Below are 13,498 nucleotides of genomic sequence, written 5' to 3' on the forward strand. Positions count from 1 at the left end.
CGCGCACTGAGAGAGAAAAGTCCGTCAGAGTGAAACTATTCTATACAACAGGAAGCGCTCATGTTGTCTAAAACAGGCTGCTTACTCCACAACTTGTTGCAGATTAACACTTAAACCCGGGGTTTCCTCTCGAAAAAGGTCTCACATATTTGAATGAAATGTCGTTTTAAAAAAAAATTTAACACCCATTTTTAACTAATTTGATTAAGATAATTGGTAGGTAGCTGTCATTTGTGCACTCCTGCTTTGATCAGGTGGATAATCTACACTCCACATTTCTGATAGGTTTTCATTTTGCAGTCATTACATTTTCCTTCTTGCTCTTAGTGGTTTAGGAAGTGAAATGCTCTTTTTAAAGATGCACCAATCGAAAGACTAGGAACCGAATCTTTTATCAGCTCTGATTGGTGATCATCAAAAACTAATCTACTTTCCCCCCCTTTTAATTAATTAGTTTATCGTTTGTCACTGTATACATATACAATGAGATTAAAGCCAGCTCCACAGCAGTGTGAAAATAAATCAGTGGCGTCTGGACTTACTGGCAAAAATCAGGAAGTTAAACGCACAAGGGGGCCACAAAATGTGCCTCTTTTTATTTCATCTGTTCAATAATAAAAAAATGTCGTAAATTTTCTGTTGAAAGTGGACCAGTAAATCATTGCAGATACAAAAAAAAAAAAAAACACATTAAAAAAGTCATAAGAATCTATTCATATTTTTTGAAGATGTTATTTAGCGGTGAATGAAACGGTGTCTGCCTTGCATCAGCCAGCGGTACTAGCAGGCCAGATTTGCTCCATTCTAGAACTGAGGTTAGGCTGCCCAAAGTCCTTCAGAGGGTCGCACCCCTGCATTAAACGCATCAGAACAAAGGACTACCACCATTTGTCCCTCTATAAAAGCATCAACTAACGTCATGTAGCGTTTTAAGGAACAGATGAGGATAGTCTTGTAAATCTTTCATTTCTTGTTGGATTCAGAATACTGATACTTGTGAGGAAAACCAATTATCGGTACAAATCAGGGAAAAACAACCTAATCGGTGCATCTGTTTTTGTCAAATCAAACTTATGTGTGTGACTAGTCTAGATGCCCTTTTCCCTGAAGAAAAAAAAAAAGAAATGCATTACACTTGCAACACTCAAACACTACCATACACACACAGAGAGGCTCTGAGTTGTAAACAAGAGGTTTTCTATATTCAACAACTTGTTCCTTGCACTGGCCTCAAGTGTTGATTCTCTATCATTTTTTTTTCTTTTGGCCCAAACTAGAAACCAACATTTTCTTCCTGCGCTCCACTGCATTCCCCTCCCATCCATCCGATTTGAGGTGAAGGTAAACCAGGTCCTTCACCTGATGAGATAAATGAGCAACAAGTGCTTCCTGTGATCTGCACGGTACATTTCATTCCAACTTATGTTCCTGAACTGAGTTTCTAACGGGGAGAAACGCCACAGTCGACGATCCTGTCGGACTCGAGAGAACCTGCAAACACTTCACATAAGAAAGCAGGAATGTGTTACCTGTCCTCCTCCCCGTCGACAGGTAGGATTCCAAACAGGCTTGTGACAGTAGGAGTGGAGAGCTGCAGGGTCTCAGGCATGAAGGGCTTCCCGACGTCCCTCCCAGACACAACCGGAGACTGTGCCGCTCCCTCTGACTTCCTTCCGCTTGCCTCCACCTGTCCAAACCCGGTGGCGGGGAGGCCCTGCACCCCCAGTATCCCTGGAGTCTTGGCGTGGGCTATCAAACCAGGAGGCAAGCTGGAAGTCGTAGCATTTGGCATGGTTGCACTGGAGGCACTGAGCACAGCGGCGGCAGCAGCAGCAGCAGCGGCGACGGCGGCGGCAGCGCCCGCGGGTGCACTGGAACCCACTCCAACTGCAGGCACGTTTTGCACACCGGTAGCCGCGGGGTGGCCCATGGGCTGAGGTTGTACGGCTGGGGCGTACTGACTCGCAGTCTGAAGCGGGAGCAAAATGGGCCCCACGGGGACTCCGAACCCTACAGTCTGAGGCGCTGGTGGTCCGGCAGATACAGCCCCCGCCACCGCTGCGCCGACATCTCCAGCCTGACTCACTCCAGAAGCTGGAGTCGGGATGTGTCCGCCGGTTGCAGCAGAGAGGCTCGACACCGGAAGAGCCTGTTGTCCCCCAGGAAGTCCTGCAGGTATGGACGCAGGCTGAGGCTGCGGGTAATACTCTGTCTGGTGCTGTGCCAGTCCAGACGACTGGCTGGTGATCAGGTGGACTCCGGGAACCGACTGCTGGGGCACGTAAGGAGGAGGCATCATTGGGGATTTTTGTATGTGGATCTCAGAGTGGGGCAGACCGTTCTGTCCGACGGGAAGCACGCTCTGAGCCGCATGAGGCTGAAGACCTCCTATGGATGACTGAGAAGGAAGGGTTACGGGTTTCACACTGGAGAAGGAAGTGTGTGTGGCTGAAGTGCTGCCTGCATGCTGCTGGCTGCTGTAGCTCTGATGTAGAACCTGCGGCGGTAGCGAAGATTGAGACCCTTCCGCCATGGACCCCAAACCGGGACCAGAGTGAGTAGCCGGGGACACTGTGGACCCCACTGAAGGTCCAAGCCCGCTGTCCCTCTCTGCAGCAGGGTCCAGGGTTACACTGCCGTGTCTTATGTTGTCAGTCCCCGTGTCCTTCTCGTAGAACTCTGTACATGTCCACCTGCCTCTCCGGAACGGTTCTCCGGTACCATGATCCAGTTTGATGACCCGGAAGCGTGATGAGCAGCTCACCGTGGAGGTGGCAGAGCTGGACCCTGCAGCAGGCTGGGAGGTGTTGGCTGACACGCTGGGGCTGGCTATAGCAGGCAGCTGATGCTGGACCCCTCCAGGCGGAGTCATGGGGGGTAACCCAGGTGTCAGGGTAATCCCCAGCTGGTTCTGACCGCCATGAACCGAACCGGAGCCTACAACCTTTCTCAGTTCGGTCGTGTTACCTCCCGGCCCAGGCGGCGGAGTGGCCTGAGGGGCGTTTGCTGGCGCCTCCGCCTCTCCGACGTTATTCAGAGCTTCGTCGGAGGAACTCCTCTCGCACGCGGGCTCGTACTCAGCTCGCGACACGTCGTATATTTCCGACGACATGTCCTCAGTTCTCGACTCGTCCGGGTCGTCTAGACTCTCGGTGTCGTCGGCGGCCCCCACGGCCGCTACCTGGGCCTGAGTCACGCTTGTGATCTGAAAGCAGCTCTTCTTCTTGGCCGGCATCTTCGACATGTTGGCCAGTCGGATTCCGGGTCCCGTATGGCTGGGTTTTTTTTTGTTTGTTTTTGCTCCTCCCTTCAAAAAGAAGCGAGCTGGTGGAAGCTTTCCGTCTTATTTCCAACACTCGGGTCTGGTTTTCCTCTTCCTATTTAGCTGTAATCAAGATGAATCTGCGCCATCCTCTTCCTCTCTCGGTCTCCTGTTGCGTTTCATGAAGCTGAACGCCAAACTCCGCGTCTCCTTGTCCAGCAGTAGGGGTCCTGACACCGCCGAAAGCTGCTTGGACGACGACTGGTACAGAATTTAAAGTCAGCCCGGACCGGCCTGCTACTTCCCCGGCTGTCCACTCGTCGGCCGGCCGTTGTCGCAGAGTGTTGCCCAGCTGCAGGAGCTACTTTGAGCTAAGGAGGCCCCGCAGCCCTTCACTCAGTGAGCTAGCTAACAATTCAAGCCAAGTGGCTGCCGCCGCACACTCCCCCTCTACGTCGGTACAAGTATACGAGACATCTTCACGAAAGCGCACCTACGTCTCAGCTACTTCACTGGCGTCAAGACGTCCGTCGAGAACACTTTACTTTGTTACTATCTATAGTGGAAGAGCGAACAGACCTCAAAACGTTCCGCTTGAAACAAGTGATAATCTTAACAGCGCCGACAGCCCCCTCCCTCTCTCCTGACAAGATGGCTATGTTGTGTGGAACCGCGCTGCATCGTGGGTAAGCAGCGAGCTCAGCGCAGGAGTGTTTACGTACGGCCAGTTTGTGAATCACTCCTCCTGCTGCTTTCAAGAACCGTCGGAAAAATTGCTATTATCGAATGACTAATCAACTTATATGTGTTAGCAAACAGTGAATATGACTGAGGTAATCTCAAGTTCTTACCTTACTTTACTTTAAATATATTTTGCATGCACTAATCATTTAAAGCATTTATAGATCTATTATTATAACTATCTAATGCATAAAGACATTAGCATAAAATATGTGAATGTTTTCCTGTGCAGTGACACAGGTTTTCACAACCCAGAACTTTTTCGCATTCTGCCACAATTATACCGTATTCATATTTTATTTAATAGACCCACACAACATGCCGCATATAATTTTTCCCGTTATTCTCTTTTTTCTTTCTTTTTTTTTTCTTCAGATGTACAGTTGAAATGAGATATTTACATATATCTAATAAGAAGACATACTTTTTTCTTACTGTGCGAGTTCAAGTTAAAGTTAAATCAGACCCTACTTTTCTTACTTTAGGTTAGATCCATCCATCCATCCATCCATCCATCCATCCATCCATCCATCCATCCATCCTTGTCTGTGGTGGGGTTGGCGATGCTGGTGCCTATCTCCAGCGAGACATTTCGGCAGTCCATTGCAGACTTTAGGTTAGTTAGAATTACCAAAATTATTTCTATTTGCTAAAAGCAAGAAAACTTAGAACTTTTTTTTTTTTAGATGTTCTTGTTTACACACATTTGATCAGTATCAAAGCTGTATGATCTGGGTCAAACCTTTTTTGATTTCCTTCCACAAACTTAATAGACATATTTCAGTTAATTGGAGGCAAACCTGTGGATGTAATTTAAGGCCACACCCAGAAGACACCAAGTTTTCTGGCATTTAGCAAATAGAAATAATTTGTGTAATTCTAACTAACCTAAAACAAGAGGTTTGATTTATCTTCAGACAGTGAGAAAAATCAGTATGTCTTTTTATTTGGTGTATGTAAATATTTGGGTTCAACTTAAAATCTGAAAAGTGTAGCATGCACTTTTATGGTGCATTACCTTATAAGTCCGAACTCGGAGCTGAGAATTATGTTACATCTGAGTTAACAGTGTTCTAGTTAGAATAGTCGGAGAAGTTGAGATTCCAATATGGCGACACCCAATTAGCCGTTGTTCATTCGTATAGTACCTCTTACAACCACCGTTTTAAGGTTTACTTTCCATAAGCAAACACCACTTTTAATTTGTTCAGTTTAGAGTTGCAGGCGCCGTATGTACAGTAACACTGATTTTAGATGCAGTCTGACTTGTGTCTTAAAAAATAAGCATGTTTTTCACCGCAATTTACTAGAAAAACTGACATTTGTACAAACATTAAAAAACATTAATGTTTTAACCTCTTGAAATAGGTTTAATTGACTACATATACTTTGTTTTTACTTGACTTTCTATTTTTAGGTATGAAATTGTATGAATGTTTGTATCTTGTGTTTGTATTTTGAGACTACGGATGGAAATTATTAGAGATGTGCCGATCGATCGGCCACCGATCATAATCGGCCGATTTCCGTGAAAAAGTGTATGATTGGTGATCGCCGATCACGGTCTCTTGTTGCCCATCACACAAACCGATCACCTGCTTCTCATTTCGCAGCCTGCCTGTGCAGCTGGTCTCCTATTTTCTTCACTCTGCGCAAACGCGCAGCAACAAATCCTAAGCGATGTGAAACTATAACGCACTGAGTGAATAGGGAAGTTTGCTTGTTGCAGCGGAAAATTGAAGCACGTCAAAATGCATCAACACGACGAATCTAATACGGCATAAAAACAATGGCATACTTGACGGAGTTTGGCTACATCGAGGCTCACTGCAGTAAAAAAGACATATGGAGGATCAGATAGCAGGTAAAGCAGCGCACAGCTACAAACTCTCACCCGGATTAACATGACGGTCAGAAAGCTAAACAAATAACCCGCAAAATGATTTAACTCTTCGAGCTGCGATGTAAGACGCTGGTCCTGCTCTCACTGTTGAACCGCCGCTCCGCGCTACAGGTAGTAATATTTCACAGACGGAGCGCCGCTTCTGCTCCACCTGGTAGTGACTCTCACACCGAACCTCTGCTTAAAGCTGCAGCATCTAACCTAAAAAAAAATAATTTTACATAATTTAAAAATTTTTTGTAAGATAAATTTTACAAAAAATAAATGTTATATAATAAAATAAATTTTACAAACTTTTGCTGTCCTAACATGAGACAGATAATCTCTGAAAAAAATATCGATCTCCTCCCTGTTCTGCATAATTACTACGCTCAGTCAGAAACAGCCAATCAGAACTAGCAGTAATCAGCTAGCCGCCATGCTATCAAGTTTTCATTCAGTAACTCAGGATTGTTTATTGTAATGGATCACCGTTTGTAAAACATCACAAACGGTGATGAGTCCAGCTACAGACAGGAGGTGGAACACCTGGAGGGCTGGTGCAGAGAAAACAACCTCTGCATCAACGTCAAGAAGACGAAGGAGATGATTGTGGACTTCAGACGGAGCAGACACGCCCACCTCCCCCTGCTCGTCGGAGGATCTGCGGTGGAAGTTGTCTCCAGCTACAGGTACTTGGGTGTGCACCTGAGCAACAACCTCACCTGGAGCAACAACACTTCCGTTCTGGTCAGGAAGGCGAATCAGCGGCTCTACTTCCTCAGGCGGCTGAAGCGTGCAGGACTGGGGAGCTCAGTCCTCACCTCCTTCTACAGATGTGTGGTGGAGAGCGTGCTGTGCTCCAGCATCAACGTGTGGTACGGTAGCTGCTCTGCTGCAGACAGGAAAGCTCTGCAGAGAGTAGTGAAGGCTGCACAGAGGACTGTTGGAGTCAACCTCCCCACCACCACAGACATCTTACACCTCCAGATGCAGGAAAAGGGCCTCCTGCATCATGAAGGACCCCACTCAGCAGCACACTCACTTTTTGTCCCGCTACCCTCAGGCAGGAGGCTGCGGAGCATCAAATGCAGGACAACCAGACTGAGAAACAGCTTCATACCAGAAGCTGTGAGACTCTCAAACTCCTCTCAGTCTCTCTCACTGCACTGTCCCTAACAATAACTTGGTCACTTCAACCCCTAACCCCCCCAATGACACTGTATTTGCACTTTACACTCGGACACTTTAAAATGTTGCACTGCTAAATTTATCTTCCCATGCTGCTACATTATTCATACTTCATCCATTTTGTACATTCCTATTAATATACATTTCATTTTTCTACTTCTTGTTTTTATATATTTGTAAATATTTTTCCTATTTATAACAATTTGATCTTGTAGCTAGTTTTTATATTTTATACTTTATATTTGGATGTAACTGGGGCCGTGACTCAATTTCGTTCCACCTCATGTAACACGTGATGTGAATGACAATAAAGTCTCTTGAATCTTCAATCTTGAATCCTGTATTTGCCTTTGAATGTTAAGTTTTATACTTGAATTTTTTGGCAATGTTGAGAGGTTTTATTTTGATTCTTTGCATTATTTAGCCTCTTCAGAGCCTTCATATGTTATCAGTCAGTACAATTTGCACAATGCTTGTTTTGTTTAGTTTTCTTCTTGGAAAAAGTTACTAAAAACAAGTTTTTGTCTAAATTAAGGTGAATTCATGGTTCCTTTTTCCACATAATGTAACCGGTAGTGTTTATGATTGAAAAAAAAATAATAATTATGTGATCGGTATTGGTGATCGGCCGTGATCGGCACTCATGGGTGATCAGAATCTGCAGGAAAAAACCTGATCGGCACATCTCTAGAAATTATCATTTTGCTAAATCCGGTTTATTTATTGCAACATTAATGTGTGCTGTCAGTACTATTGTTGATTCAAGGAACTGCCATATTAGATCTCAAAGTCAGCGTTGGATAAATTCAGGGACATTCAAAGTGGGAAATCTGACTCTGCAGCTTATTAAATAGATTTTTTGTTAAGAAAAATGAAAGGTATATTCCTTCCAAAATCCATTAAGATCTGTGGGCTAGGGGATATGAATACTTTTTCAAGGTACAGTGCATTCATGAACTGTACCTTTCTTAGATTATATTTAGAAAATGTAACCAGAGGTTACCTGAAGGCATCAACTCTGGCTCTGTACTTCTATGCACTGCAGTGTTAGTGCCAGTGGTGTTTATCACCAGAACATCTCTAAAGAAGCTCACTGCAGCAGCCTCATAAAAACTAAAGGGTGGATTTTTAAAGGGGCGCTGCCTTGTTTATTTTTCTAATCCCTTTATTTGCATTCAGTCTGTACATTTCACGAGAGCCTGTAACAGCTAATATGGTCAGTGTGGAGGATTCAGTCCCACAGGGGTCCTGACATTCTGTCCTGTGTTAGGAGCGCAGTTCCTGATGGGAATGTTTGCTCAGCTATATACAACCCCTGAGGGGAAAATATGGAATCAGTACACTTAAAGGATGTTCAGTTATGTTTGTTTTGTGGTAAAACATAAATGAATCACAGAAGTTGCTGGTATACGTTTTTATGTCTTTTGGCTAGATCAAGTAGAAGGAACAATTCTGGGATGAATCAGTGTTGAGGTAAGAAAAAATGATGGCAGTACTTGGTTTATTCAATGAGACTTTACTTAAGAAAAGAAGCTCACTTGTGATATTTGCAGGACAGGCATCTCATCAGTTTGTACCATCAGTTTTCAGCCGGATTGAGATCCAAGCTGTTGTTGATCTGCCTTCGCTGAGGAGGAGTTTTAACACACTTTTCTTCACTTGAAAGTTGCATCATCATCATTCTGAAGAAATGAAATGCTCATTACCAAATCCTACTTTCAGTTCATGGTTGTATCGCTGAATCCAACTTTCAACCAGTCATCCACAGCCCAACTTTTTTTTTTTTTTTTTCTATTTTGGTCTAAATTATGGTTCTAGTTAGTCTTTTCTGTGTACAACTACTTTGGCTGGTTTCTCACAGTTTTCTCAAATGTTTCCCTTCATTTGTCAGACATTTATCTTGTGCGTTTTTTTTTACATAAAAAAAAAAGGTAAAAAGAATGAGTGTTTGGTCGAGTGTTTCATTGCTGCTACAATGCCTCTTGGCAATCCAGTTTATTTCCCATAAAGTGGCACCACGTTTGTAATGTAAAATTTCCCTTTGGGATCAACGAAGTATCGTAGAATTTGAATTGAATTGTGAGGGAAATGCATTTGTGTGAGCTCGGCTTTGAGCAGCACAGTCAAAAATGAGACAACAGTCTGGTATTTCCTCCCTGCACTGGTCACCAGCTTGGTCTCACATTGCTGTGCAGGATATATACTGAAATACTGAAAAGCTATATGTAAGGAAACAAGGAGGTAGAAAATACCCTTTAAAATGTTTTTGTAAAACTAACATGGAAAAAAGTCAATTAAATTCAAACCACAGAAAAAAAAAATATTTTGGTCCCTGACTGTTGGGAGACCTTTTGTAAAAAATAAAAAAAGAAGAAGAAAACTGTAGCGAGTCTGATATAGGGGATTTAAAGAGCGCTCAAAAGACTAAACCCATATTTTGCCGTACAGAAAATAATCCATAGATGGGGGACATTTAAAACGACTGCCAACGTGCCCATTCACACTGTGCAAGCATGTTTACCCTGAAGGAAGGCTGCAAGACGCTAAAAGAAATGTCCAAAAAACCCAAAATTTTAGAAAGAAACTAGACATGTTTAACTTTCGTAGGAGGTATGCATTAAGGTAAGTGCAACAGTTGTTTAAAACAAACAAAAAAAAACAAAACGCAAAGTACGAGTAAAGTTTAATGGAAAAATAGGAGCATGACCAGGACGTCTAGAATAATGTTATTTCAAAAGGTGCAACTAAAACCGCATTATTTAGACAGATAGGTTTCTGTCCATTTTTGAGCCAGCACTCCCTCTGCTGGCCAAAGAGGGTATTTGCCTTTTATTCTTTTTCTGGTGTTTTTCGTTTTGTTCCTTTCCAAGTAAGACGAATAAAAACAACTTTAAGACAGTGGTGAGTAAACTCCCTTGACATCTGCCTCCAATCATCCACCCATCCTCCTCTGATGTTCCTCTGTAGGTCAGCTGTAACTACCACCTTCTTCTTTTCTCTCAATCAAAATTTCTTGCTGTTTGGTCAGAAGATTTACACGGCCTTGTAAATGGATTTATGCCACTTTTTTCCCTCCACATTATACCCTAAAAGTTTTATTTATTTTATTGTATATTTATGTGATGGACCAGTGCAAACTAACAAAAAACTTTTTGAACAATAATAAACTGATGTGTTTTAACTAACCCAACTTTATTCAGGGAATTCAATACAATACAGTGCCATGCAGCGTAGACCTAGCCTGGCCATTGCCTACGCTATTCTGCTTGCTTCTAATCTCACATCACCACTGAGTCTGGGTTTTCTCCCATTAAGCTTGACTCCTTCGATAGTATTTGAACTGGGCCAATCGGTGAACAGAAGGAGAAGTTGTGAATGATGTCAACAATTTTCTGTACTGTTTCAGAATTGTAGCCTGGCTGTAGTTTTGGTGATGACAGCAGAGGAAGTGGATAAAGCCATCCAGTACATGTTGACTACGATTTCAAATATTGAATTAACATTAACAGTCATCTTCGGTCTTCACTTTTCTGTTCGCAGTGGGTGGGAGATGGTTACTTACAGCCCAAGCAATTTCCGGTAAGCTTTAGCGTCAAACTCGTGCATTATAATGGGCAAACGTTTGAGACTTGGGTAAAATTTAAAACCCCAACAGATTCCAAACCTCCAGAAAACAATTGATTTTCAATAGTCCACAGTCGAGACCCTCTGTACAAAACAAAGTGTAGAACATGGGGCTGTTTTTTTACCAGGCTAATAACCTAATCTCCTTCTCTCAGTAGCTAGCTTTTAGTGGGACAACTCCCCATTTGCTACACAATGCAAAACAAAAGTAATTTATGTTAGAATCTGTTTTTGTGTGTTTTTGTGGGTGTGTAATCTTTCCTGAACAGAGGATCCTTTTTGGTTTTCCACCTGCTGCTGGCTACATACCTGACGGCAGTCAGTGTTTTGTTTGGCTTTGGTTTTTAGCCAAACAAAACACTGTTTGGCTAAAACAGTGTTTTGACGGTTAAGCACTCTACCAGTGCTTAACCATCACTGGTAGAGTCAAGCCAACTCCTGAGTGTAACTTCCTAAGAGTTTCTTGGTTTTTTTAAATGCCTTCTTTGTTCCTTGCCTACTACTCACCCCGGGCACCTCACAGGTTGGACTCTGGTGGTTCTCACATCTCACTGGCTGCTTATTCTGGACCTTCCATCTCTGTGTTTCATGGTCGTCTTCCTCCGTGTGATCGCCTTCAGCCGTCACCTGTCTGCTCTCCAACTTACCCTGCTCAGAAAAACAAATAATCGTAAGTTTCAACCTGCACAGAAACGTACCTCCACAGATCCTATTTCCCTCTCCATGTTGAAACTTCTTCTTTGAATCGTAAGCTCAAACCTGCCATTGAATAATCTGCATCATGCTGCTCGTCAACTGCTAGTCACTCTTCTCTTTCTCTCCAGACCTTCCTGAGAAAACCAGAGAACCAGACTCATTATTTTGCAGATTTGACCATGTTCTTTAAGTAAACCTTTTACCTATTCCAGAACTGCCTCTGATGCCGCATGTGGGGCAGAAAAATAGCTGAAATCACAACAATTAAGGGGAACAATCATTTATTTCCTTGTGCTTGTACAGCATGCTTTCTAATTGCCAACCTGGGCAACTACCCAAATGGTCCATGTCAACTATTACTGATTGGGTGTCTTGTTGCTGGGAAAAAAATGATCTTTTTAACATTTTAGCTTCACATTTGATCCTAGCAGGGGTTGCATGAAAGCCTCTCCACAACACTAAACTTTTGCAGTTGTGTCTGAAAGTGCCACAACTGCATCTCAATTAGATAAAATAATTGAGCCTCTCAGGGCTGCACTAGCCTGGGTCTGTAATCACTGGTCCTAGTGGCTTCTGACCCATAAATGGTAGACTGGATTGAATTTGCTTGAATTTGTGTGTTCTGACCAGACTGCCCAAAAGCAGTCACACGACTCTGTTCCACTGTCAACTGAGGAGTAAGTAGAGAAACATCTGTATGTGGTGCTGTTCGTGACGTGGATAATTTTTAAAGATGTCTTAAATATTTGTTGGCACAAAGTGTGAGCCCCTGCAGACACAAACAAACACTCTTGTTCTTTGACCAGCGACACAAACAATGAGAAATTATGAGTAAAAGAAGTTGGTGACATATGTGTCGAAATAATTGCCTTTGTGTTGGAGAGGTTGTATGTGGACAAACTTGTCGACTGGAATTGCACAGTTGTTAGTGGCGAGGATGGTGGAAGGTCTGCAAGCCACAGCACCCCAGGGCATCAAAGGACAGCTGTACTCAACTCCAGAAGGCCAAAACAGCCCCAGACAGACACCAGGCACCACCCCAGGTCAGCCATACACCATAAATGGAGGTAGGTCATCAACGAAGCAAAGGAGCAGCAGCCCCCAAGGGAAAGACACACAGGGAGAGATGCAGGGCACCAGTCTTCCCTGACCCTGCCACATCTTCATCAACCCTATAACCCAGACTCCTCTGTACCCCAATGCTCCCCCCAACACCTGAAAGCAAGACCACCCAGCACCAAGCAGGGGAGACTGCACCCCCCCCAAAGCACCCAACACATCTGGCAGTCAAAACTCAGAAGGACCAGGGCAGGCATCACAACACCTGATGAGCTAACCCCAGAAGGGGGTGAAGAGGGATGGACGCCCACAAGAGCCCCGCGCAACCTCTGTGGCCCCAGGTTTTTCAGTTGTATTTTGCACCGCCCCTTTGTACAGCTGCTGCAAGACTTTTGAGCTGAATTAGAAAAAAAAACTGCACACATTTTGGCAACTATGAACTTCGTGGACGCGGTTTGTAAAGCTAGATTCCATGATCAATCATTTTTAACCGTGCTGTTTAAAAATTTGTTTGGTTTGGTTGGTGCAATCTATTGAGATCATTTTAAAGCTCCAACTATTATCCCTGCAGAACTGCTGCATGACTTTGAAAATGTTAAAAGAGACCAAATTAAGGAAACAACACATCAGTAATCATTAAGAAAAAGGTAAATATGCTTTGAACCTCACTGTAACCTGCCTGGACAGACAGCAGCTTTGAGCCACAGTCCTGCAGTAAAAAACATGACTGTCAGGTTAACCGGTTATGTCTCATTGTGTGTGCCTGGTTGTTAGTCTTATTTGTCTGTTTTGCCCCAAATCTTCCCATGTAGCTGCTATTTAACATTTGAATCAAAATGTAATTCTCTTTAGGCAGAACAAGAGTGCAAGTGCAAATATGGCTACATAAACTTAATTTGGACTTCCACAAAAAATAGAGTAACAGAAGCACACAAGGTATGTAAATTGTGAAAAAATGTGTTTGGACAAAATCGTAGGCTTGCACATACAGAATGAAAAACCTTTGAGAAAATAAGTGTTTGTAAAGGTGGCGCAATGTAAGA

The 13,498-nt window shown here is 43.5% G+C and overlaps 1 protein-coding gene and 1 long non-coding RNA gene across 3 annotated transcripts in view; one reads left to right on the top strand and one right to left on the bottom strand.

Annotated features, from left to right (window-relative positions):
- LOC103479057 (TSC22 domain family protein 2) overlaps positions 1 to 3,929 on the bottom strand; it is a 25,621-nt gene extending 21,692 nt beyond the window's left edge. Inside the window, exon 1 of one of the 2 annotated variants that reach the window (XM_008433266.3) lies at positions 1,530 to 3,929. In XM_008433266.3, coding sequence (XP_008431488.2) covers positions 1,530 to 3,244 — 1,715 coding nt within the window. In that variant the 5' untranslated portion in view covers positions 3,245 to 3,929. The remainder of the gene's footprint in view (positions 1 to 1,529) is intronic. The other variant, XM_008433268.3, reaches the window with a different exon arrangement.
- On the top strand, positions 3,852 to 11,445 carry LOC145548097 (uncharacterized). The gene is made up of 3 exons (XR_014084394.1): positions 3,852 to 3,948; positions 10,617 to 10,655; positions 11,224 to 11,445. It is a non-coding gene; the product is annotated as an uncharacterized LOC145548097 (long non-coding RNA).
- The last annotated feature ends 2,053 nt before the right edge of the window (positions 11,446 to 13,498 follow it).

The sequence above is a fragment of the Poecilia reticulata genome, chromosome 17 (assembly GCF_904066995.2).
Source record: "Poecilia reticulata chromosome 17, P_reticulata-male-v2, whole genome shotgun sequence".
Lineage (NCBI taxonomy): Eukaryota > Metazoa > Chordata > Actinopteri > Cyprinodontiformes > Poeciliidae > Poecilia > Poecilia reticulata.